At 41.0% G+C, this 27,733-nt stretch overlaps 2 protein-coding genes across 3 annotated transcripts in view; one reads left to right on the top strand and one right to left on the bottom strand.

Moving 5' to 3' along the window:
- The window catches only part of chchd3a (coiled-coil-helix-coiled-coil-helix domain containing 3a), a 69,761-nt gene extending 68,259 nt beyond the window's left edge, over nucleotides 1-1,502 (bottom strand). For both annotated transcript variants that reach the window (XM_069164898.1, XM_069164899.1), the window contains exons 1-2: nucleotides 1,275-1,502; nucleotides 9-293 (exon numbers count right to left, since the gene is read on the bottom strand). In XM_069164898.1, coding sequence (XP_069020999.1) covers nucleotides 9-293; nucleotides 1,275-1,355 — 366 coding nt within the window. In that variant the 5' untranslated portion in view covers nucleotides 1,356-1,502. The remainder of the gene's footprint in view (nucleotides 1-8; nucleotides 294-1,274) is intronic.
- A 5,091-nt stretch (nucleotides 1,503-6,593) lies between these two features.
- Nucleotides 6,594-27,733, top strand: part of exoc4 (exocyst complex component 4) — a 115,632-nt gene continuing 94,492 nt past the window's right edge. Inside the window, exons 1-8 of the mRNA XM_069164888.1 lie at nucleotides 6,594-6,673; nucleotides 7,260-7,449; nucleotides 7,894-8,088; nucleotides 11,453-11,646; nucleotides 13,296-13,405; nucleotides 15,544-15,644; nucleotides 15,837-15,991; nucleotides 19,588-19,768. Of these exons, the coding sequence (XP_069020989.1) occupies nucleotides 6,594-6,673; nucleotides 7,260-7,449; nucleotides 7,894-8,088; nucleotides 11,453-11,646; nucleotides 13,296-13,405; nucleotides 15,544-15,644; nucleotides 15,837-15,991; nucleotides 19,588-19,768 (1,206 nt within the window). The remainder of the gene's footprint in view (nucleotides 6,674-7,259; nucleotides 7,450-7,893; nucleotides 8,089-11,452; nucleotides 11,647-13,295; nucleotides 13,406-15,543; nucleotides 15,645-15,836; nucleotides 15,992-19,587; nucleotides 19,769-27,733) is intronic.

The following is a 27,733-nucleotide window of genomic DNA, read 5'->3' as shown; positions in this document are numbered from 1 at the left end:
GCTGCTACCTGTTCTGCAGGAGGTTGAGAAGGAGGAGGTGGTGGTGGAGGTGTAGCCACAGCTTCTGTGGCTGATGGAACTGGAGGAGGAGGAGGAGCTGGAGGCGCAACAGGTTCTACAAGAGCAGGGGGAGGAGGCAAGAAGGAGGTGATGGGGTCAAAGAGGGGAGGCACTGGCCGTAGGAGAGAGGACGGAGCGAGGGGAGGTGCCATGGGAGGCAGGGAAGTGGGAACATGTTGTGGTGGTGGAGGAGCTGCGGGTTCCCTCATGCGGTTGATGACATTCTCAGAAAGCTACGAGGAAAAAGCAAAAAGAAGTTTCAGTATAACAGACACCAGATTTAAGGGACTACCGCAACATCATTTTGTAATTACATCTCAATACAAACAGAGCACTTAGTTTCCCGAAGAATCACACCGTACAGACTGAACAAACACAACATATTAAAAAAAGAGCTTTATACAGGTACTCGAAAGCATATTTTTGAGATGCATTTGTTTGAGATGCAAACATACGGTTTCCTGTGCTTTCAGTCTTTATGCAAAGCTGTTCATATCCTGGCTTTTTGCTGAAGCATGAATGGCATCAATCTTCTCATCTCACTCTTGATGAAAAAAAAAAAACCCACACAAGTTCCTTAAATACTGAACTATGCCTTCGTTTTAAGAGGGGGGATCTTCTCTGTATCCGGCATTGACATAAACAGGGTTACACTTCGGTGAAAGATAACATTAGCCGAGCTGCATGGGCTTCATAACAGACGGAGCCATGCCAAACTAAAGTCTTATCTGAGCCGCTTAAAGCCTCTCGATCTATATTTAACATCGGCTGACAGTGGCATGGGAGAACTTGTGACGGCTCCCTCGCAACAGAAGCTGTCAGTCTCTCCTTTTCAAAAGACGTATCAACACTTGTGTGCACGTTTCCACATTTCCACTGAAACTCCCAGGGGATAACAACATCTGCAGCCAGAAGAGAGTAAATAACGATAACGGAGTCTTGTTTCATTCATAACATGTGTGGCAGAGCACGAGGGGAAGTTTCCTGTCTCTTAAAAGCTGCTGCTGCCGGGACACGTTGTTTTTTTCTGTGAACTTTACCCACTTTAGGTCAACCAAACCTTTGCACGATGAATCGACGTTTCCTGGCTGCAAAGAGCACGCGTTAAGGCGTTGTTTGTGAGCACAGGATTTCATTTACAGTCTAATTTCCTCCCCCAATCGTATTAGCTGGTGTTTGATTAATGCAGGCGGGTTTGGGATCACGTCACTTACCCGTATGCCCTTCACCACCGTTATATTTTCGTTCTCGTCTGACTCAAATGACACGCGGCGGGTACTGTTGTTCGCTCCCATTGTCCGACCGCAGGTTGTCACGGTGTCGGTGATCTAGGTTTACATGAAATACGGAGAACTGGCGTCCACTTTTGGTTTTAGAGAGTTGAACTTTCATTAGCGACAGTGGGGCCCCCCCGCACGCTCCACTGCTTCGGCACGTCCGCACTTCCGTAGCATGACGTGGTTGAAGAACGCGCGAGTGGATTGGACAGAATCGTCACCGAGCCCCATATCGGCGATTTTTATTGGTTAGTGCGTCCCAGCGGGCAGAGCGGGAACGTGACGTGCGTGATGTGTTTTAACATAATTGTTTACTGACAGAACTATAACAGATTGTCATGTTGTGTTATTAATCGTAATTGTCTATTATATGTTACCCTTTAAATCCCATCTACTTTCTGATAAGGGCAAAAAAACACAAAAAAAACGTCATGTTGTTTTTATTTTTTCATCATACTGTGTTACACAAACAGCATGATGCTCATCCGATGCTTGTACCCTGTTACCTTCAAAAATGCAAGTTGCTTACTAACTATTGTCTTCTGCAATAATTTCTCATCAGTAATAAGATTTACATCATTATGCCTGTGTGAAATAATTATGACATAGATCACAATTTAAATTTAAAATGTGCCTGATCAGAACAAAGAAAATTTCACGAAGCATGTGATGTCAATCGGGTTGATATTTGACAACTTCAATACTTTGCGACATGCCAAGGGAACAATTTGGTACAGTTACCTGGCCGTCCAAGAATAAACTAGCTAATCACTAGTTTGTAGTTTCTCAATACATTGTCATTATGAAGTAGCATATTTTATATGATTCAAGTTAACTGAGCCAAATGCTAGTATTTAATCAATGACTAGCACCAACAGAAAAATAATAATGTAATGTAATAAATTATGGAGCCCATGTTTGAAGTCAACACAAACAGTTTTGTCTTCATAACTGTGTTGTTGAGAAAAGAGAAAAGGAAAGAGCTAAACTAAACCAAAAACATGAGAGAAGGGAAGGCAGGGAGGAGATGGGTAAAACATGTGACTGGGACAAAACTGCCAGATTTTAGAAATTGAAAAATAGTGAAATAAGTCGCCAAGCCCATCAAGGAAAGAAATGACAGCTCGTGAAATGGAAATAGAGCCGCTGGGCGGATAGAAGAAAAGGCAATAGAGACCCATTTCATGTGTGGCCAAATTCAGTGGTCATGTTCTGAGAAATGCTCTACTTCTGCTATTCCAACATCCCGAGACTCCCTCTCAGGTTGTAGAATGGGTTACCAAAAGTCGGATCATTTTTGTGTCTTGCTGCTGTAAGCCTCCTCTTCATATATACATTTAATTAGTGGTAATTGTTCCTGACACATAAATAAATTATGATCTTCTGCATTACTTGATTCTTCACTGTTGCCACAAACTGTGCCTCCAGTGAGGTTCATTCTCAATTTCCATATTCTGCTATCTTTCTCTGTCATCAACTGGCTGTTTTTCTGCTGAGCTCTCACCAGTATTTTCAATTTATGATCACTGACATCAGATTTAAACCACTTTTGAAGGTTTTCTCTCTCTGTATCATCAGTTTCTTTCCTCACTTTGCTCTAGATATCTTTCAAACACACAATTTATTTCTTTTGTTGACTTTCAGAGATGGAAGACCCACAAGCAATACTCATCAAGCAAGAGTGATGTAATAAAAGTAGGCTTTACTCAGTAAGCCGTCTTACATTCTGTAACCGGGAGATGTCAGAGCAAAGCTAACACAAAGAAAGAATGCCCTAAAATGTAAATACAGTGTAGGATAACAGATAAAACATTCAGCATGTATAATACATTTGAATATAAATATGGATGCGGAAACATCACATTTACATGTTGAACAAAAAAATAGGATCAACGGTTGGGATTGACCATAAATTAGGGATTATTATTATTAGGGACACAAAAGTAATTAAGGGACCAAATTTGTTGAAAAGTTCCTTTTTAAAAACAGTCTATACCTTATCCATTTCAGAAACGCATACAGCATTGCAGGGTATAAAACTGTAGCTTGATATTTGATATGACCTGAGTTGAGATACTATGAAGAATGACAGTTCATAAGAATCATCCAGGAAACCTGATACATTACACATGCAATAACTCAAAACAGTTTTTATAAAGCTCTTTTCTGCTGATTTTTGTGTTTTCTGCATGACATGTTTCAGATGATGCACAAACAATAAAAATCAATGAAAACCTTTTTAAGAATACATTATGATTGTGCACACTACAGAAAATCCATACATCCACAAGACTCAACCATATCTTTTACACAATATAAAACCTTCATCAAATACATTATTTTTTAATATAAAACTATTTGCTAGAATGATAGACAGCACAAAGCTAAATGCATTACCTGGTGGAAAGGAGTACAGAATGTATTAGATTACTGTATCAGTCAACGGATATAGGGAGGCATGTTGAAAGAAATTCACTTCATAACAGGGAGCTTGGCCCAGGTAGAGACCAGGTCGAGATCTTGATCTGGCGCTCTGAGGCTTTGAGCATGACTCAAATTTGGACACGTATTATCTGTGAGTATCAATTTATATGTCACACAACAGCATTAAATACATTATTTTTCATCTTTTTTCTTAGTTGACATACATTGAAATGCATTGTGTGGTCATATTGTCCTTCCCCGAAGAGGACTCACTCACCCCGACAGCAAGTGTACAATGAACAGATTATGCAATAATGAATTTGAATGTGCAGTAATGGCCTGAGGGCACACGCTGAAAAGCTTCAGGCTCAGGATACAGAGTTTATAGAAAAGAGTCGAGATTGAATGGTACACTGCGGAAAAGAGCCTTGCTTGTTGTGTATTACAGCATTATTATGGCAAACCAGATTATCATTACAACCCACTCCTGACTTGGATGCTGACCAATTATGCTGCTTGTTGATCTTGGTAGTTTATTGGTAATATCTGATTCAATGACTATGTGCAGCAGAGATGAACTAGGTTTTCCGGCATGTCCTTTCACAGCATGTGTTACTGCCACCTCGATGTATAATTTGTATCATTAACTATATTGTGTTCAGAACTTGCACATACTTCACATCAGTTTATTAGATTATGTGTCCGTTAACATTTGTTGTTTTAAAATTCACACCGGTACACCAAACTGGAAAACCTGCTGCTTCAAAGCAACTCAACAATCACATCTTCTCGTGATGAGCTTCTCCTAAACAAGAAGGTAACCCAAACAAGATGTGGTGAAGTTGAACAGTTCCCCAAAAAGTGATACAGTGTATACAGACTATATTTTCGCATCTCATTTTATCCTTTTAACTTGTGCTGCTTTTTGGCAGTATCCTTGTTTTGCCTTGATCTTGTGATGTTTGAGCTGATTCCACGCTGGGCATCCTTAAATTTTGATCTAACTTTCTCTCTGTGTCATTCCTGCAAAGGTGAATGCTCAGTAAAGATACCGGTTGAAGATATGAGACTCATCTTCTGTTTGATCAAGTTCAGGATGAAAAATCCAGACGGCCTGTTAGATGCAGTGTTTTGTTGTTTCCCCAGCATTTCCATGGAAACAAGTAAAGAAAGATCCTCTTTTTAATTACTCATAGATGACATTTTTTTCTAAAATTTCAAGGTGTGTAATTGAGAGGTCAAAATAGGCCTAGTCTATTTCATCAAATTTCTTATCTGTGCATGGTATTTTTCTGTGGATAATTAAAGCTATTATCATGCATTAACAGTGGCTCATCAGTTAATTAAAAACCCCAAATTACATCAAACTAGATTCTAAAGACCAGAGGAACCATATTTGAGGGAGGGAACTTGCTTAAATGTATGTTTTTCTTAATAAAGCTCCCTTTATCTTAACCCATACCATCTGCTGTTTCTTCCAGACAAACATAATGTAATTATGCTTTGAAACTTGAACAAATTGAGTTGTTTTGGTGAAGGTGCTGCATTATTATTAAAAGTGAAAATCAGCTCCCATGTACAGTTTTTTTTTTTTTAATTTTTTATGAACAGTCGGTGGATAGAGTAAATGTCCGAGTGCAGAATTTTCATTTAGATAATAGATCATCAAATTATGTCTGACAAATAAATACCTTTTTGCTCTTGTTGAATCCACACTCAGGTCAGTCAGTCAAAGCAACTGCTTAGTGACCACTAAAAAAAAAAAAATAACCTTCGTCTTGACATATTGGAGAAAAGGAGCCCTGCAGATTTCTTGGACTGATCGCTTAGGGTTTTGAGGGTGAGGTGATAAGAACTCCAAATTTAACTTGGACGTCGAATGCGAGGTGCATTAAAAAACAAAACAACGGCCCCCCGCTTGACACATCAATTGTTTTTTTTGGAGGGGAAGAGACACAAAGATCACCCACAATGTTATCTCGTCAGTCCACTTGTGCATCAATCAGGGCCCAGGCTGCTGGAGATCGACCTCCCTTGCTCCAGAATCAATGCCCTCTCCCATCGTCATTGGTACAGCAGAGATTGTCAGAGATACAAGGCAGGAGAGCCCTGCAAAATCCAGCTAAAAGGGGTTAGTTATTAACTCACTGACACATACTGTCTCTACCTTTTCTTCTTTGCTCTATCTTCCTTTATCCGTCTCAAGAAGCCTGTATTGAAGATGTCACAATGAAAACGTTTTTTTTTTCTTTTCCTGTATTGTATTAGAAAATACCTAAAATATCAATATTGAATAGAATTATCATGTATAGTCCTCATCGTCACATCACACAGCAACCAGATTCATAAACATTGTGTCTGATATTGTGCACAACACTGGATTTGTTTCATAAAGCAAATTATCCACTTAATGGGGATCTGTGATGGTGATCAATCATATAAACAAGGATAAAAAATAGTCAAAAAAAAAATTGTTTGAGTGGTTTGTTTGCCCATAGAAATTTTATATCACAAAACACTGACCCATATATACAAACAAGTCATTGTAAGGTTCTCAAAGTGTTCAGGGAAGTTGCTGTGTAAAGCCAGAACCCTTGTTTCTGTTAAAAAAAAAACCCGAAAAAGGTCATGGTGAGCTCCAATTTCTATACCCGATATGAATGTAGTTACATCCTAGATTTCACATTGTGACTATGACAAAAGCAGAAGTCAGCGAAAACGTGCACCACCGTTGTAGAGCGACGTCACACGTTCGAACTACGTTTCCCAGAATTCCCTCTGGTAAACTCGCGCTTCTGGCTTCCTGTTTGAGTGCCGCAGCTGGAAAAAAAAATGGCAGCTGATACAGGGAGATACAGGAGTGCTGTTAGCAAAAATAAAGACCCTTCCGGTCTTCTCATCTCTGTCATTAGGTACGTTTTTTTTGTGTGTGTTATACTTTGCATATTAGTTTAAACAGCCCCGTTAAGATGTCAGACACCTCTTGAACCGCGTTTGCACTCAAGACACGGATTGACAGCGAGCTTGTTTTGCTAAAGCTACACGGCTGCTAGCTCCAGCCTCCCTGTATTGTTAACAACGTATAAGAAACGAGAGATGTCACCTGCCAGTTAATATTAACTGCAGTTTTATTTCTTCCGGAGGCAGAGAAACATGTTGCGTGCTCTTTCATTACGTGAAGCCGCAGACTGTATAGAAACTTCAGGATCGTCACTTGTTTTTAATACGAGATAGTTTGATTTTCTTAGTATACGCCGATTTATGCTTTAATAAAGCTTAATTGTGCCTGTAATTTTTTTTTTTTTTTTTGCCACGCAACATTGGCACGTCTTTCTTCTTTCATCGCCTGTGCTGCCTTCAGCTTGATGCCCTGTAGGTCGGGGAGGGGGGGGACGCTGCTCCCTCCTCTTCCTCAACTGTTGCTTAATTCAGATTCACAATGCGGGTTTTTAGATAGTTAGTTGAATCCTACCTTTCTTTCCCTCTTCCCCGATGCAGGACTCTGTCCAGCAGTGACGATGTGCAGGACAGGGAGACGGAAAAGGGTCGTCTGGAAGACGCCTTTGAGCTGTGTGACAGAGATTTGGATGAGCTGATTGTGCAGCATTATGCCGAACTTACCACTGCCATCAGGACCTACCAGAGCATCACGGAGCGCATCACCAGCTCCCGCAACAAGATCAAACAGGTAGAAAGGAGATTTATGTACGCAAAAAAAATGTACACTGGTCGAAATGAACGAGGAGGGATATGACCCTTCAACCAAAATAGTTAAATGGAATGAAGCTGCAATTCATTTCTAACATTTACAGCTCAGCTTTTCCATTAAAACACATGTAATCCTGTGTGTGGCTGTCATTTTACTACTATTTTAGACATGCCGGATTTGTAATTTAGTTGCAAATCATTTCAACCCTCTTATGTGTCTTAAGCACAAAATAACTACAAAGAAACATTAACCTCACACCAGTAACTTGCTTCCTCTCTTCATTTCCCATACCAAGTACATAACATACAATACATGAATCTCTCTTGACGGGTATCTTAAGTTGGTGTTCATTTTGTACACTGACCTCTGTGCCACTGGACATCCCTCTCTGTCCTCCACTGGACATCCCTCTCTGTCCTGCAGGTGAAGGAGAACCTCCTGTCCTGTAAGATGCTGCTTCACTGTAAAAGGGACGAGCTGAGGAAGCTGTGGATTGAAGGCATCGAACACAAGCACGTCCTCCAGCTGCTGGATGAAATCGAAAGCATCAAGCAGGTGCCACAACGGCTGGAGGCCTATATGGCGAGCAAGCACTACCTTCATGCCACAGATATGCTGGTGAGTAGAGACACGGCTAAAGATGTGATTTCATGTCCGAGTATGTGTGAGCTGCACGGTATTTCAGACGGTGAGAAAAGAAGAAAGGAAGTACAAAACGTTCACTTGTTGAATGTGTCCAAATGTTTTTTGTCTTGTGTGGTTGGAAGCATGAAGAAAATGAAAAATGGAGCAAAGAAGAGAATTTTCTCTGGGTTTTGTAGTTCTGGGAAAACCTATTGATGTACTAGGCAGCACCGATATGTTGCTTTTGAGACCAGTGGGGTGCACACTACCCATAAACACCAGTTTTTATGAAGTGCCGCTGCTGAAGATCGATTTGCCGGCACCTCTCGTAGCTTTAAAAGAACCTCTCTCTAGCCTTGAGCAGTCCAGTGGGTGCAGCTCCCACAATCTAAGCGCGCTGAAGATGCTGCAGGTTTGTATGTACGCGTGTACTCCAGTTCTTTTGATGTGTGCTTTGCAGTATGCACAGCAGGGGAGCTGAAGGATGCCATTGAGGACTAAATGACCAGGGTCTGTGATCTCTCTGTTTCTTTCCCTTTTTTCCCCCCCTCCTTTTCCTCTCTCTCTTCCTCTGCCACTCCCACACGTCTGCATCCAGACTTTGCTAATAATTAGTTTTCTAGAATAGGGTTATCTGAGGAGGAGGAAAAAAAAAAAAAAGAGGAAAGATGGTGCACCCAAAGGACCATTAAAAATCCTCTTTGTGGGGGTGCAAAGACGTGGAACTTCATTCAACCGGTGTACAGTCAGAAGAGCGTGTTTTGAAAGGTTGTGGAAAGTTCAAAGTCAGTCGGACGCTTCGTTTCTGTCCTGAAAACTTCAAATGCCTTTCACTTGATCAGGACGCTGCCATTTCATTGGCATGTAAAAAACACACTTTAAAGCACATTTTGTTTGCCTTTACATATCAAAATGCTGTTGGATGCATTGGTTTTACCTTTCTCTTTGCTGACTTGTTTATGCAGTTCAGAAATGAATAATGTATGAAAGGTCCACTTTAAATAAGCCACTCTTAAGCCAAAGTGAAGTAGAGGATGTTTGTAAATGGTATTAAAATGCAAAATAACCGTTAAAACAACATATTTGGTATGTGAATGATTCCACCTACCTTTACATTTATTGAAATGGTTTATTTTTGACATGATGGAATAAATGCACCTTGTGAGCTAAAATAAAAGCACGTACTTATACAGATGATAAACAGCCATCTGAGTGCAAGTTGATAAGAAAACCTTTTTTAACTCAATAACTGTCAAACTTTTTTAATATATTGCTTTTTTTATGAAGTACATTTGAAGTGCGCATTGAGGTTTGACCTTGACATTTTTTTTAATAATTTCAAACTAGTCATATGAATAATGTAAACTTTGACACATTTTTACTAATGTTTTGTAAAAATTTGATTATTAGACCGAATATATTTTAAAATTAGAAATCTAAAGGTGTTTTTTTTTGTTAGAGTTTCTGTGTTTTGGATGATATGCCGTATTGGGACACTATGACAAAGGCTGTCTTTTTTTATGCTTGCAGACACATTTGTCATTATTACAGTACTGTAGCAATAGTAGACAAGCTTGCCCTCCTCTCTATGTCGCTCTCGTCTCCATTGTGGCTTAACTGTGTGTACATGTGTGTGTTTATGTGAGGGTTATCTCAAAGGGCTGACAATTAGAATTCAGACTCTGCTCTCTGGCTTTTACTGAATGGCAGCCTTGGATCCCGTGGGGTTGGTTAAAATCGAGGCGTACTTTGGTCGTAGAAACTCTCCTCTCCTCTCCTCTCCTCTCCTCTCCTCTCCTCTCCTCTCCTCTCCTCTCCCCTCCCACCGTCTCTCTGGCTCCACAGCAAATTCACTAGAGGCTTCATATTCCTCATTATGCTGACAGGCCTGGTCTGCTAATGATGTTAACCTGCCTTTCTCTGTCATCCCAGCCCAGTGGTAATGAGATACCCCCCCCCCCCCCCAAACACATGCACAGCAACACATAAACGTTAAATGATTTACAGTCATACAATCACACACATATAATCATACACAGACACATCTGAGAGGTTTGTACACAGACGGAGAACATGCAAAGCCTTGCAGCCATGCCGAGTTATTATATTAAGCCAAAGAAGGCTGATCATGCAGCGCATTAGCTCATCTTCTCACTAATGTGACTTTCATTTGCATCAACACACACTTGACCCATGTCCCCTACCCAGCGTCTCCCCCCCCCCCCCCCCCCCCCCCCCACCCCACACACACACACACACACACACACACACACACACACACACTCACACTCCACATTCCCTTCTGGCCTGCCCTGGTCATGCAAATATTCTTCTTCACAGTGATATCATCTGGCTATTAAACCCATTGAAATACACAGAAATGCACACACATACAAACCGGCACATTTAATGTAATGGAGTGAAGAAGAACGAGTGATAAATACAGTTTCAGGATGTAAAGTATGCACATTTGTAGAAAATAATACATTCAGTTATTTAAATTGATAAATAAAAAAAAAAATAGGTTACAGTTTATTCAATTTATTAGCAATTATTAAGTGTCTGTTCATCTCATTGTAAACTTGGAGTGAAGCTTAAACATGACTTACTTTGAGCTGGAGATGGCTGAAAAGGGAGTTGTCATTCATCTTAAAGCTTGCTTAACCTGGCAGGCTAATTTGACTGCTGTTACAATGATCTGTCCATTCAGTAACGGATTCGTCACTAAAAGAGGAGCACTGGTCACAGGCGAGTGGGTTGATTTCATTTCCTGGTGAAACTTTCTGTAGATAACTGGCCTATGTTTGTACTGTGGAGTTTTGTTTTAGCATCAAGGAATACTAAATGTGGCCCTCCTATCCTTGCAGGTAGAGCGGTCGTAATTACTTTTGCTGCATGATTTTTTTTGTTTTTTTTTTGTTTTTTTTGGTCTGATGAGGCTGAATTTCAGAATCGTCTTGCATAGCCAGACCTATCTCCACCGTGCGGTGCCAGCGCTGGAGAATGGTTTGGCTGCACCCAGATCTCACACCAGGGAAAAACACCCTGGCTGGTTTCGTAGTTTTCTTTTTTTATCACAATCATCTTGGACAGCTCTAAGTCCAGGTTGCAGCTCTGGGGCCCTTGGGGGTAGTATTGGGGGAAACTTGTTTTGGTGTGACATTGTGAGGCGAACCCTGGCAGTAAAATTTCAAATAAAATAAAATGTCATTATTCAATAAATTTTTTTAAAGTGTATGTATTGATAGCGGACACAAATGGTATCATTTTGGCTGAAGTGGTAAGACAAGATGCCACAGAACCTGGCAGCTACAACTAAATGATAACTGGCTCTTGGCTGGTATGTTGTCATATGCAGGTGACAGCTGTGGAGTCCTTAGAAGGTCCCTTGCTGCAGGTCGAGGGGCTCGGGGACCTGCGCCTGGAGCTCCACAGCAAGAAGCTCAACATCCACCTGGTCCTCATTGATGAGCTGCACCGACACCTCTATATCAAGTCCACAAGTCGCCTGGGACACAAGAACAAGGACAAGAATGCTGCTCGACCTCCAGGGTAAGGAGCAGTTTCTTGCATTTCGAGAAAAATTGGGATTTCCGTTTTATTCTTGTTTCCGTACTCGCGCAAGGACTTACAGTATTTTGCAAAATAGCACAACTAGTGTTCAAAAGCTTAACATAATAAGTATAAAGTACGGTAGGAAAGGATTAGGGATTTCATTTAATCACATTTCATTTCATTCCCTTTATAAAAATCCGTGTTGGATTTAGCAAAGCTGTGGCTTTACTGATATGGATTCATGCAAAAGAATATTTATACAGTATATTCTTACAGTGTTATCATTAATATAGTATTTAATATGTGCAAGATTGAGAGATAGAGGAGGTGAGGATGAAAATAAATCATGCTGTTCTGAATATCCATCTTTGAGCCCGCTTGTTTGGGTCCAAGTTCCCATAAGCTTTTATTGCTTGCATATTATGAAGTCGACAGAAATATGGCCTTCAAAGTGTGTTATTCTAAACTTCTCAAAGTTTAAACTGTAATGTGCCTTCACTATAAATGATTCCATTGCTGCATCAACTTACCAATTATTTACTGAATGGAAACCAAGACCATTACTGACAACAATTACAGCTTGTTGCTCTGTTTCTTTGTATTTTCTACATTGTGCTGTGAATCCCCAAAGGAACAAACATGACAATATGTTTATTGGTTGAGGTATACAGCAGCAAATCTCTGATAACTAATTAGGTTGTTTGCACTGATGTAAGAACATCTGAGATATAAAGTTTGCATATAGCAGTGTTTGGTTTCCAGGGAACAAACCTCATTTAAACCAATGTTCGTTGCCCATTGCTGACAGAATGACGGCTTCCGCAGTTTCTGTTTGACACCAGTGACACTTCAAATGATAAAATAGGTTTGGCAGCTACTAGGAGAATAACTAAAGTTACGCCTTTGTGACCCGAGGGCCAGTTTCTTCATTTCAGGATGTGCCTGTAGCCTATAACTCATCAGGGCTAATGTGGCACAGAGGTTTTGAACACACTGTTGATGCTGCAGTGTTCCATGGAAAGCATTCAGCTAAAGTGGTGCACTGGTGTGTGTGTGTGTGTGTGTATGTGTATGTGTATGTATGTGTGTGTGTTTATGTGTGTGTGTGTGTGTGTGTGTGTGTGTGTGTGTGTGTGTGTGTGTGTGTGTGTGTGTGTGTGTGTGTGTGGGGTGCAATAATTATGGCAGCAGTGGGCTGGTGAGGTTTAGTGATTTATTACTGAGGGTCAGCTAGTGACAGGTCCCGGCCTTCCTGTATTTGGTCGCCTCTAACAACAAGCCAGCCTCCATACACCCCACTCAGTTAGCAGGCACACTGGGTTTATCCCGCCCAACTTAAAGGATCTGGATTGCTTTCACCTCCGTCTTAAGGCTTGATAAATGGCTCATTGGAAAGCAGCACCAATCCCAGCACGCACAGATGCAAAGCGTTTTGTTATAACAGTATATTGTTCTTGTAAGGGAAGGGCAGGTTAGTGTTTGCCAGTCTGTTGGTGCATACTAAACTTTTGTATGCTTGTAGTAAGCTATTACTCCAGAATTTTGGAGTTAATTGGAGCCTCTTATTCTCATTCAGTTGCAGCAGCATGTTTTTTATATGAGACACAGAGTATAATGTTTAATCTGGACGGTTGTTCTCTTCGCAGCTCCATGACCAAAGACACATCTCCCATGCCTGTGTTGGATGTCAGCAGCCTGTCGACTCCACGCAAGCTTCTGGATTCATCCCAGTTCAGCACAGCTGGATCCAGCAGCGGTATAGTTTTTCGATCATCTCAGGCGGGGGGAGGAAGAGGCGGTAAAGGAGAAACGAAAGTAGGCTGTGGCTGAAAAGATTATACTGAAAGAAAAGGGAAGTAGAGAGGAGGTGGGAATTCTAATCATCTGTTTCATGAAAAAACAAACAAAAAACAAAACAAAACATGCGTTATATGTGTTTTCTCCCCATTCAAATTGCAAACATTAAGAGAATATTAGAAGACATCATCTAACAGTGTTGGAGGTTTCTTTGGACAGCGTGTGTGGATTTTAGCGTGCAATTTTGTTTTAACTGTGCTGATATTCTTAGTGATAACAAAGTCATTACTATGACTCTGGTTTACGCCCATTTGCATGTCATTATCGGTATGCATATAACCAGCCCTGTTTGCACATACACTCGCACATTATTACACACAGAAACCGCTGATCCAGACTTTTATACAAAGGTCTGAACACTTGACTGAAGTCTTGTTACACATATGAACAGATAACTTTCCACACAGGCACACACATACGTTTCTTTTCTTGCTTTATAAAATATTTCACTGCGATCCTAATATACAATGGCCCTCGCTGATAGTATGATAATCTTGCCCTCCTAACTGTACCATTAGTCACCCAGTGTTTCTGCCTTCACAGGAGGGGAACAGCATTTATTACGCTCAAACTGGTAACTGACGCTTTAACACAGACTAATAATGCAGACTCTGTATTCAGAAATTCTATGAATTCTCGCTTGGTTGTCGGGGCGTCGAGGCAGCACTGCATTCCTTCCAGGCAGAGCACAGAGGAACGCAAACAAGAAGATAATGAAAAAAGTTAATCCTGCAATAACTTGGTGTTCCCTTGGTGTTTCTGAGTTTTTATATTAAGCCTGGCTCTTTTTTTCACCACCCACTCTTGGCATTCGAAGTTAGCGACTCACCGTTTTGTACTTAGTTCTGTGGATACCAGGCAACAACGCATCACACACTACATACCGCTCTTCATCCAAAGTTATTCTATCTTATTGTTGCTGCAACTTTACTAGTGTGACAGTGACAGATTAGCAACATTAGCATATAATGGCCACTGACAGGCAAGGGTTCCCTGAAAGGTGTGATGTGGTCAACATTTTTATGCCAGTTAGTGGTTGCTTTATGAAACTGTTGTACGTCTCCGCGCTTGGCTCATTCTCTTTTGTGTTTATTTCTTTTCCTTATGTACTTTGTGTCAGCTATACAACTGTCATTTCAGTTGTGTATTTTTTTCCTCCACCTCCTGTTATTCCCTCAGCTCAGCTCAGCTCAGCTCATTGGCGTGCACGTGTGCGCCATGACCTCAAACACATAAACACACACAAATGTAGGAGTGATCGCTAATACATGATAGATATCTGTTCAAATCGCCCACTCTGGAGGCCTAAAAGTAAAAGCTAAACCACAGTTTTCCCCACACGATGCAAAGAGAACACTGGCAATTAGCTACCACCAGGCAGTAAGTGCCTGTTTACCGTCATGTTAACAACTGCGGTCGCGACGCAGCCACCGGCTTCCATCAATGGCCTTGCCTGCCATTTCGTCTAATAGCATTAGAGCACCTCATTTGTAGATGGTAATTGTCATAATTATTACACAAACTACAGTTGGAATGGGTGAAAAGAGGAAATACACCCAAAGTCCATTAACTTGCCATAAACATTAACTCTCTTAACGTGCTTTGATGGGGAATTGGGAGGACCCATCTAATGGAAATTAGAGCATCACTCGATACTGCCATTCTCAATTTAGCAGCAAATGTGGCTAAATCAGATGGAGACAGTGTGGGGTGGGGTTCGGGGTGCAGGTGTGTGTGTGTGTGTGTGTGTGTGTGTGTGTGTGTGTGTGTGTGTGTGTGTGTGTGTGTGCGCGCGCACAAAACAGAGAGACATATATTAATAAAGTTCAAGCTATGAATGAATTTGTTTTAGTGTGCTGCATCACTAAAAAGATAATAATATGATATAATAATGGCAAAATAATGCCAAGACATTTTATTTTTTATTTGATTTCATTATAGTATTTTTACACTTGTCCATGACTGAAATAATTTGTGCTTATAAATACTTCATAAGCAGTTACACTATGTGCTAACCTGAGTGTGTACCTTGTTTAGTGCGTGAGCTGCAGCAGGATATGCGGGACCTGAACCAAACAGACCTCCCCGAGGTGGATCCAGAGGAGAACAGCGCTGAGTTCATGGGCATCCTCATCAGGGTACATACACATGATTGAATACTACTATACGCTGTAGTAATGTATACTGTATATAATAATATATATTAATATAATATTATAATAATAACAATAATGTACTACTGTGTATCGCTGTAGTAATGTTCTCTCATTCAAGTGTCTCTGTGGTGCTTTTGCTTTTAGTAAAATATTTGTATTGTCCATTTTCTTCAGGCTCTAGCCAAGTTGAAGAAACTCCCGGAGACCATCAAAGCCATAATGGAGCGGCTGGAGCCTGAGCTGAAACAGATCGTCAAGAGGTCCACCACTCAGATAGCAGACCACGCTTACCAGAGGGGAGAAAACCTGGCCCAGGAGAGCCAGCCAAGGTACGGTAAAGAAGGAAGGCACGGTGTTAAAGAATCGTGGCCTCAACACAACCGAAGAGGGAAAATTGGAGATTTATAGTAAATAGTAAATAAAGAGGGAATGGGAGGTAAAGTCAGTTATGTGTGAAGATGAAAGCCATCTTTTTAAAAAGATCATGTTTGCCTGAGAGGAATAATAAGCATTAGCAGCTACTGTGCTTACCTTTGAAAAAAAAAAAAAGACCTTAATATAGCTGCACCTTGTATTCCCATCAGTATTTTGTCTTTCTAAGAGTTTTATTAATTTGCCTGCTTGCTTATTCTTCTGAAGTGATAGTATTCCCATTGGATTATATTCCCCAATGTTATTAAATAAAAGGTAGCCACTCTCTCCAGTGGTTGGTCAAGGCTAGGAATGCATCTCCCCTCCCCTGCAGATTCTTATTAATACAGTAGAGCTATTTATTATACTGATATGGCTTGGAGAAGTCTTCAGTCATTTTAGTGTTGCTTGCCGTGGGTCTTTTAGGTATATTTAGAACTGACAGTAAAGGCAGTAGACACCATGTTTTGAATGCAGTCCCAGAGTGTTCATAGTCAGACAGTCAACCAGGTGTGAAACACAGTAAAGGCTAGGACTGGAGACGCACCTGCCTCAGACCATGAAAACAGATACTCTGCTGCTTTAAACGCAGACAAGTCATGGTTAAACACACCCACACACACACACACACACACACACGCACACGCACACGCACACACACGCAAACAATTTCACACCTGCCGTAGAGGACTGTTATATTTTAAAAGCAGTCACGTCGTCTCCTGCAGACATACACATACAGACTGGAGAAGCACAGGTCTCAGTCCACTGATCCCGAACCATTTAAGAGGAACGTCTTGTTTTCTGTCAGGGATGTTCTCTCCAGCCTCGTCTGCTCTGCTCCTCCGGTTGCCTGCTGAATCTCTTCTGACCTCGATGTAATAGGCCACCATGTAGCTCATTCCCAACTCCACTCCTCGCTGATTGTTTTAAGTTTGTCTGTATGTGTACGCGTGTGTGAGCGCTGTGTGTGTGTTTGTATTTGTATTTGCATTTGTATTTGTATTTGTATGCATACACGCCTAGTTCTCCCTATGTTCACTTCGATTTGATTTAAAGTCAGTGCTTTTGTTGCTATGGAAACTCCAACCAGTGTACCACTTGTAGGGAACAATGGTCTTGAATATTGCACACTATATTTTATAGCACTGCAGACTTGCAGGCAACACTTCAGCACTTTATGGTATAGATGTCGGTGTGTGGATTGCTCTCCGAGCTTTATGTTCTCATTTCCATTAGAAGTTCATTTTCCCTTTACAACTCCTTTCTCTTGATCACACTTCCACAATGATACAGGTTCCCCCACCGCGCACTGATCTGTTCAGTTTAATATACATCAAATCAGACTTGAACTCATACTCGCCTGCTTCATTTTACATTGCAAAAACATATATTAATTTTTGTTTTTTGTTTTCGTTGTTTCCCTCCAGAAAAGAGCCGATTTAAAGTGAGGAAATGCTTGAACAACCAAAGAACATCAAAATAAAAGCCTCAGTATTTTAAATCCAATTTTAAAAAAACAACAAACTAGACCAGGACATTGATTGAGCACAGGATGGATTGCTTGTCCCTTTTTGGTATTTTATTTTTCAGCAGAGTGATCACTGGAAGGGACAGACATGAATGAGTGTTTCTGCTCTGTATGTACATTTGTGTACGACAGCAGGCGCACTTAATATTTCAATAGCATTCTTTTGACACTCCGTAGACACGTATTTAATGATCTGTGACTGATAACCGACCAAATGATAATCTAATTTGGATGCTGTTGTTGTCCTCCTAAAACACACACACACGCACACGCACACACACACACACACACACACACACACACACACACACACACACACACACACACACACACACACACACACACAGAGAGTCCCGCTGTTGGTCACTTTGAGACTGCATGTCCTTGTGTGCTCTTTGCTATCTTTCCCGACCGGTTATCAGCCATGTGTGTCAGCTTCGATCCTGAGGGGAAATGAGAAGTGAGGTCTCAAAGAACAGACAATATAGATTAGGATGGCCTCCGCTGGGAGATAATGAGGAGCACCGGGCTGTGTACACGTTGCGTTGCCGTCTATCTGTGGGTGACAAAAGAAAAGGTGACAAGGTCAGAGCTGTAAATTTGGTTATGCATGCATGCATTATCATGCATTCTTTTCCCCATCGTGCATCACGTATGCTACGCATCCTTTTTCTTGTCAGTCCTCCATGTTTATACATGAGCGAGATTCTTTGACTCATTGGCATTTCACAGCTCCTCTCTTCACGTCACCAACTTCTTACAGTCACCGAGTTATAGCTCATAGTGATTTGTTCCCCCGTTTCCCTCCATTAATAACATTTACCCAATGCTACGGTGAGTGTAGTGACAGACAGCCAACTGAAATGCCTCGTAGCGAAACATCCATCTTGGCTCCACATTATCTTTATATCCTCTCAGGAAATCACAACAGCCTCTTATGGCAACCTCTTTTTTTGCATCATTTAATATTAAGGTACTGTACTGGCCATAGTTTCTTTCTGTGATGAAATTTAGAAAAAAAAGCTGCAAGATATACACGTATATTTGTATGTCATTTTTTTTGACAGTAAGTGTAGAGAGACAGGAGATGTGACGAGAAAGAAGGGGAGTTAAGCCATCGTCATCTGGAAAAGAAAAACATGTTTCACTTACCACCAATTGAATGAAACCCAATTAAAATGGCAGAGGAGCGCACTGAAAGACGGGTGTTAGACAAACAGTGTGATTATATTTGTATTAACTGTAATGCCTCCACTAAAATAAAGTGGGAACTCAGTGGCATGGGTGCACTAGGAACTCATTCAGACTCGGCTAATGTAACCTGTGTTCCCTCTTTACTTTGAAAGCTTTGTCCTTGTACAGAAAGCAGGTATAGCAAAGTCTGTATGAAAGCATTAGCGTGGATGAGGCAGCTGTGAGTTCTCAATCAAGAGTGTAGCACTCGGATCAAGTGGAAGGTCAGCTTGGTTTTGGCTGCACTCTCTTCTTCAGCCAGTGCCATTTAGAACTAATGAGAGTGGCTGTTCATTTGAGTCCAGGTTGGGGGGCTCACTACTTTTTCAATAGCCTGCCCAGGTGCTGGTTTGTTACTGCAGGTAAACTCTCAAAGTATCTGCTCAATAGAAAACTGTGAATTAGAACAGGGAACTGCAGTAGCCAGCTGGTAATTAGAACTTCACTCAATATAGATTTCTGGGTCGAAAAGCTCTTATTTTCCTCCTTCTCTTTTTTGACAACTCTGCCTGATGTCTGCTTCACATCAAGTAGCCAGTCAGATATAGCAGCTCTTACAGTCACAGCCATATTGCGGTAGAGTTGTGTTAGAATTTTTATCCTAGATGTAAAAATCATTTTGTTTGTTGGCATTATTGAGTTCACTTGATCCCGCTCTTTATCCATCTTCTCTTCCATCTCCATTTATTCCCCACTCTGATGTTTCTCATTTTCGCCCTCCCTTTCTGCCCTCTCTGGCTCCCTCTGCAGGCTGCTACTGGAACTGCTGGAGCTGTTGTTTGATAAGTTCAAGGCAGTGGCCCAGGCTCACAGTGTGGTGCTGACCCACCTGCAGAAGATCGCGGTGCAGTGTCGGGGCGGGGCCCGCGAAGACAACATCAAGCTCTACGAGCAGGCGGATGTCTCTGCCAAGATCCAGACCGTGCTGCAGGTCAGTTTTTTAGCAACAGTGATAGCAGAGATGTACCCAGATCATTGCATGTGCTCAGCATAGTTTAAAGTATGAACAAGTTTGTGGCAGATATTTGACAGCCGCCTGTGCACATGAAAAGGAGGGCACTCGAATCAATATTAAAACGTTAAAACAAAGCTATAAAGATTAAATAGGTATCAGATTAGTGATCTGTCTAGTTAATTTGGATAACAGAAAGCAAAGTTTGCCATGTCTTGCAGCCCAGTGGATTATGGTAGATTCGTATGGTATTGGTAGATGTATTATTATCCTCTTTTAGTGGCCATTATATGTACCATCGTTACTTTAAGTATAGGGCCATTATTGTAGCACAGCCCCTGTAGCATTTTAATTTCCCTCACTGGCAATCCCTCAGGTTTTTTAATTTATTCACATGGAGATGTACTCCTCCTGGGTTTATTTTCCAATCTTTACTTAAAGCATTGATTTATTTCACCTTCTGTTACAGTAAATGCATCAGTAGAGAAAGTGGCGGTGATGTGATGGATGGCATTCAATTTGTCAACAAGCGAAAAAGACGGGGGAGGCTTGATTGCTTGGATTCATTTTAGGTTGTTTAATTGCCGTGTATTTATGCTGGGTTCTTGATCCCTGCTCCTTTTTGATTGGCTGGAGGGGATGAGCAGCTGTTGAGCTGACCCTGTGGTGACTCTCGGAGGAAAATCTGTGGCAGTTGTTGCTCTCGAAGCAAGTGTGTTTGTGTGTGTGTGTTTGTGTGTAAATAGTGTTTTCCATGATGCTCCTTCCCTGTGAGTTGTGGCATTTCTATTACTGATTATTCTATTATTGGTGTCTGATATTGTTGAAGAGGAATGAGGTGGTTATTCCTAAAATTTAACAGACTATTATCAGGTATCTACTTCCTATAGATTCACAGAATATATATATATATATATATATATATATACAAGATAGACTAGAAAACAACATATCGTTATGGCAGTAAAATGCAGCAGGAAGCAAAGTTTCTCAGAGGACTGACTTGAAAGTGTTGATTGTTGCCGTGGTAATCACAGTGTTTTTACTGATCATTACAAGTGTAAAAATAAATAAAATGACAGAATGCTGTTGCCCAGTTAAATTGAAAGCCCGTGTATTTCTGTGTCTATTTCTAGTGAGACACAGTCGGGCTCTCCTCCCTCCAGTAACTTGAGTGTTTTCCAGCTGGCATGCATGAATACGCATAGTGTGTTTAGGTGTATGTACGTGTGTTTTCCAGGGTGTGAATATGCATAGGCATGTACTGTCATAGCTCTGCTGTACCAGTACAGTTATAGAAGGCATGAAGCCATTCCCCAACATGCGACCACTGCCAACTCCCAGTTGCCAGGGGCTCCACTCTCCCCTGGTGCCGTGATGTGAGATAATGTAATCTCTTGATTAGAATACTCATTATGTGAAATGAGGTTTTCTTATTCAGTCACTCGTGTTATTATTTCCTGACCGATTGTATCAATATAAAGGCCCGCCGTCCATCCCCTCCCTCCTTCTTGCCATTTCTCTCATCTCTCCCCTGCTCATTCGTCTTTCTCTCCGACTCTCCCATTTCCCCCGCCCCTTCCTTCTTCAGCATCATTCCTGCTGTGTCTGTATTACGGTCTCTCAATTTCCCAATACCTTGTGCATACCGCTCTTGCTACTTGTAATTTCCTCCTTAATCTCATTATCTGGCTTTCTTTTTCTTTCGCTCTCTCACGACTCCCACACTCCCTTTCACCCCTTCGTTTAGCCCACTCTGTCTTAGAGAGTCACATATCAGCAATGAGAGAAATTAAATTCCTACTGCTCCCACAGTGGCTCTGTTAAATTTGATTGAATTCTGAGCCCGTTCTTATCTCGCATCTTAAGACCCACAAAGGGGCAGGGGCCGACTCAGCACCGGCCACACTCTGGTTACAATCTTCATGTTCGTCCCTCCTCGCGCAGCTCTCCTGAGATTTTCTTCTTTCTTCTTTTGCATAAGAACTGTAACTGTTGTAAAATGTCCAAACAGTATTTTACTGCAAAATATGCAATTTAAAAGTGATACTTCTGTAATTGGTGTGAAGACTTGAACAGAACAATTGCCTACCGCGAGGTAAGGAAATACTTTGGCTTCTTGTCTGCTCAGTTGAGACAGGCTGCATTTGCAACGTTTCCAGTTAAGTAGATTTAGTGAGGTGTTATTTCATTCTCACAGAAAAAACTTGTTAAACCTTTTTGTCACCAAATATTTGAATATCTTTTTCAGCTATATCATTTGAATCCCTTCCTGTCTTGTGCCTCTTATTGCAGTTCACATGTCTGCACAGAAACCTCTTTTTTGGTGTTATTTTTTTTTCTCTTCCACTTTAAAAGGTGGAGAAACCAGCTTGACCTTTCCACATGACATACCAGTAGACAGATGCGAGAGCTGACAGAAACACAGGGTGCACCCAGTTACAAGGCCTCGGCAGGGAAACGCCGTTTATCAATGTACGAGTGAGGCCCGGTAGGCTCAGAGTGGGGAGAAGGTAAACAAGATTTTAGGATGTAACGGTTTTAATCCCTGTTCGGAAATGCTCGAGATGCTTCTGCTGGTTGTTTATTTCGGTGTGCTTCAAGTATTGATTCAAAGCATAAGAAAAACTGGATGATAATCAGGAGTATTGATGCTGGAAGGAGTGTTTTAATGCTACTTGACAATTTTTCAAGTGTCTCTCCGCAGAATGTGTGTGAGTATATCTATTGATTATTTACACCATTGCTGAATTTACATTTCCAAGCATGCCACCACCACCAAATGCCCTTACTACTTCCCAGTTATCCATGACTGCAATTTCTTTCCCTTTTCCATCAGAAAATATCCTGTTCTTCAAAGGAGTCTGTTTTTATCAAAGGAATCACAGTGACAAGAGTTTGTGTGTCTTCATAAATGTTTAATATGCTTTTCCTTCAAAAATACAGTATAGCAGCACACAGTTAGGACATGCTATCATCTTGGCATGTTTGATGTGATAGTCTCTGAGTTTAAATGGCAAAATAAAGATGCAATCACGAGCTGATTAATCGCAAATGAATTGCCAAATATGTTCATAGTCAAATAATGAGTCATTTTTTAAAATGGAAAAAATGCCAAAATTCTTAGATTTCAGCATCTTAAATGTGAATATTTTCTGGTTTTGTTCGTCCGCCATTATAATAAACCAAGATCAAAAGATCATGAAGGTCAAACAGCTAATTGATTAATTGAGAAAACAACAGATTAATCCATAATGTAAATAATCATTATTTGTAGCCATAAATCAAAACAAAAATCTGTGCCAAGTGAGAAAATCCACAAATTTCCTTTGAATTATGACCAAGATGGAATCACAATACTAAATCAGGTAATTGGGTAACAGTTCATAAAAGATCACAGATCATAAACCTCTGCATTCATTCTTAATTAAGACGGCCCAGTGGGAGTTTTATTGAATGTATATTTGGCACCCAGTGTCTTCGTGGCTACTGATGCCCGTCATCCTTTGACCTTGTCAGCCGTTGGGTTTGAGGGCTGAAAAGTTTGCTAATTAGCTTGCCATTTGCGCATTCTGCGAGGATTTGAGGCTGTGTGACTGCTCGCCACGTCCATTGTCTGCTGCGAGCGTGTGACCAGAGTGCAAATCACCCTTTTAATGAGTGGCTTCCTCTCTGCGACAAACGAAGGAACTTTGAGACCGCATTCGAAAATATGGATAGATGCTGATGATCTGCCCTCTGAAAGAACTGATTCCTAGATCACTGAATGTTAAACAGAGGCCTCAAACAATCTATTAACACTTTTTACTGACGCAAGACAGAAGAGGACGACCAAGGACTGAGCTACTGTGATGTTTGCACAAAATAAAAGATTCAAATCTTGAAAGGAAACTTTGATAAGATAGATGTGAAAGTGCTTCTCCGTACTTTTGTCAAAGCGCCTTTTTCTTCTGTACTATTACTTTCCTGAAGTTATGGGATATATTGTAATGAACTGCCTCCATGCAGAATCGTCTGGTGGTCTTTTGTACTCCTAATTACACTCCTGCTCTTCTTGTTGAATGTTAGAGAGCCCATAGATTAATCTAAATCTGCTTCATAAACGATTCATTTCATTACCAAAGATTACCAAGACAAAGGGGCGTGTTATGTTTGTGTCAAAAACATATAAATCTACAAGTTGCTTGAATATGCACCGTGTTCTCTCGGCCCATCAACAGAGTGAAAACGAGGCGAATTGAACTGCCAGAGAGCAGCCAGACGACAATGAGCTCTTTTAATTAGATATGAAGCGCAGACATCGCCGCGTTGTTCGCGCCCAACATTTTAATCAACATGTCACATTTATTCTACCCTTCAAAGCACTGTCATATTTACATATTGCTCGAGCGCAGTAAAGTCCACCATGTTCGTGGTGTCGTAAAGTCTTCTCCTTCTCAGCTCCACCCTCTCCTTACATCTACTGTATTAAAAATCACTGGACACTTAATTAAATGCCGCTGTATGTTTTTCCAATAACTGTCTGGACTTGACACAGATTACGTGTCGCAAAAGAGAATACAATATGTTGTGCTGTAGCGATGTGTGACGCCATTGTGACTCGAGCTTTACATAAAAGGTGTCTCGGATGAGGTCGTCGCAGTTGTCCTCCTTTTGGAAGATCATCAACGTGTGTGATTTGGACTGGACAGATGTGGTAATTCAACTGGATGAGCCAGATATTATGAAGACTTTTCACTGCAGAGAAAGTGACTCTTGACTTAAAGCACACTTCTAGATAGTTGTAATTAGAAATGCTTCATTTTGCAGCAGCTTATCTCAAAAAATGTGGCGCATTTTGTGGAGTTTTATCAATTTTTGGCTGTGATATTGCCAGAATTGGAAACACTTAAATTTACCAAAAAATACCCGAGTCATAAAATTCTGTGACTGCAGCGTAGAATACCGAAACTGGGTTTGAAACGCATGGGATTTTGGTTGCTTCATTTTATTTGATGAGACCACATTTTCCATAAAACCCCGTCACTTCGTGCTTTGCTGTCCCCCCCCCCCCCCCCCCACTCAAAACACACTTCTGTTCATTCCCCTTCGGTCATGATTTCAAACAATAATTACACATCTGATCGTTTTGACATCACTGAACATGTTGGGGACGCAGCAAGGACATCGAGAAATATAGTGGATCTCAGGCTTCCTGTCCTCCGTCAACAAGATAGCCTTCAAAAGATTGACTCGACGCAGCCCGCTGCAGGTGGGAACTCCCGCTGGTTAGCAGCAGTTCATTGCTGAGAGAGTAGTTGTGGCTGAAGCTCTGTCTGAACTCGTGAAGGTTATTGAAGTTTCTGGAACACAATCAATACAGGGTGTGTACAGAGCCCTCTCTTTGACGGCCAAGGACACTTTGGGCTTTAACTTCAAGCTCGCAGCAAGGGATATCAGTCAATATGTTTTGTGACAAGACACCAGCCAAGAGATTTAGTGGGAAAACAGACGATTTCAGCAAAGCCGCGAGAATGAAGCAAAGTGTTGAGATTGTTCTCTCGGCTGCTTTTAAGACGTCTTAATAAGAGGGAGAAGTGCAGGAACAAGGGAAGAGAACATGAAACGAGATTTATTTATTCATATTATTTATATATTTCCTGAGTTATAGCCAATTGACTGCTGAGTTTACCCGATGACGAGAGCACACCTGCACAGCTCTGAGTGATGCTCTCTTAATTGCACTGATTCCTTTGGCTTTTGGGGCCCTAATGGAAAGAATGGAAGAAGATGAGTACACACTTCCTCCGGACATAAAGGGTGACTTCAGAACATTTGAGTTAGGAAGAAGTAGATGGGAGTGCTGCTAATGAATTACAAAGGAAGGCTTCCATTAAGCTTTCTCTACTTTTTAATTTAACTTAGCACTCAACCCAGTGGACTGATTTGAGTTTGGGACGAGACCCAAGCCGTTCCAGTGCAGAGCGAGGCTGGTTGAATAGCTTGGTGGAAATGATTGCCTTTGTCAGGAGAGCCCTTCAAACACGTGTGTTTTGCACGTGCGCCTGCTCATGCAGATAAACACACAAACACAGCTGACATGAAGTCTCGATCTTCCAGTCTTATTATTTGGTGTGAAGACCCATTACCCGTGTCTCACTTCTTTTCATACCACCTGTTTTCTCCATCTACTCTTCCACAGATTCATCCATGAATCTTAATTACCAGTGAATTCGAGCAGTTTCTTTCCTCTTCTGCGTCAACTCTCTGTGACCTTTAAGTGGAAGTCACAGTGGAAGTCAGCTGAACTAATACAGCAGAGACATATTGAGAAGTAAGAGCATTGCCGAGTTGATGCTATCGAGCGTTTTCGACCTGAACTGTTCAAGCAAAGCAGGAAAAGCGGAGAGAGACATGAGTTCATTTCCATCTTGTGGATTGCTTGTTCTTTCAACACCAGTAATATCAGAACCTATTCATGCTCCAATTTTACTTCATTACTAAAGGCTCCTGTTTGGAACTGGGCATTGGGGCACATTACTAATACATGTTGTGTACTGTATAATGAGTTCATACTTGTGGAGTTTTGCCCTGTTGTGATGCTCTGTGTGTTGGTCACTAAAGCAACTGCAATCAGACTGCTGATCATTCCTGAGCTGACTCTGGTTGACCGTTACCTCTCTGCATCACTTGTGTTCTCACAACTGCCTTTTGTGTCCCTATTGTCTCCCAATTCCCCAGTTTTGTCTGTATCACTGTCCTGTCCTGTCTTTCTCAGTCTGTTCCCACTTCATGATCCTAATCTCTTCCAAATCCCTTTTTGTTTCTGCTCCTACTTTCTTTCTTCTCTGTTTTCTAGCAGTGCAAGCTCTAGTAAAGCTCCTTAGTTTCAGTATTTCTTTGTCATGTTTAAGTGTACGTCACAGATGAGCTGTCGGGTAAAACACATATGCCAGTAATAAGATCTGTGCCTGGAGTTCTGGTCGTTTTAAAAGGATTTTATGTGCTTGACCTGGTGGTTAAGAAAGTCGGAAGATAAGATTGTCTCAGCCATTGGATGGAGGTAAGTGCAGTATATCCTGGATGGTCCTATGAGTAGTTTTGGAAGTGTGGTTCTTTGTTTTATTGAATAGCAAACTACCAAGATCTTCCACAGGCAGGAAGAATAACATTTCACCATTTCAAACTAATCAAACATCTCGGAGTACTTTCCGATATCAAGTTCATTAATGTTGGAACAAGAGGAAACGCTTCATTACAAAGTTGTTCCTTATAGTTACATCACATTGAACTTTATTAATGGGAAGCATATTATGGGCCAAAACTACTTTCACCTGTAAAGCATCGTTTATTAGATCACTGCCAACCTGCAGTAATGTTGATCCTTAAATAGTTTTTAATTTTAGGTTTGCGTCCATAATTTCCTGCTATATTTGAAGCTTTCAGTGCCAGGCAACTAGGTTTATGTGGAACAGATACTGGGTAGTGTGGTATGTTGTGTGACTGCTGTTTACTTATATCATGTGTATATTGTCTTTTTTTTTTTTTTTTTAATAATAATTCCACCGCCTACATGTTAATAGCTGACAGCTAGAGATGACCTTAGCTCAGCACAGTGCTTGCAGTAAAACTTGGACATGTTTTATTTCAAGAAATAAATGACTAACTAATTGCATTATTGCCTCAATGCCATGCTCGTCAATTACAACAAGAAATTAAACTAAAACTATTTCTTGACAAACAAGGATTGTGTCCCCAGTCTCTGAAATTGTTGTTTTTCTTGACAATTAGTTTGCACATGGCACGACGACAAAGAGATATATTTAGTCTGTGTCATTGTTCTGACTTGTAGCACAAATAAAAACAAAGTGACTTTGTGAGGATCAATGAAGCACTTATTACCGTGGCAGCTGTGCAATGGATACAACAGTAATTGGGAAATTTGAGGTGATGTAAACAGAAAAT

This window comes from Embiotoca jacksoni, unplaced genomic scaffold (assembly GCF_022577435.1).
Source record: "Embiotoca jacksoni isolate LCO1_2020_lvr unplaced genomic scaffold, fEmbJac1.0.p SCAF_32, whole genome shotgun sequence".
Lineage (NCBI taxonomy): Eukaryota > Metazoa > Chordata > Actinopteri > Embiotocidae > Embiotoca > Embiotoca jacksoni.
The sequence above is the reverse complement of the archived record's forward strand: the minus strand, read 5'-3'. Positions and strand labels throughout refer to the sequence as shown.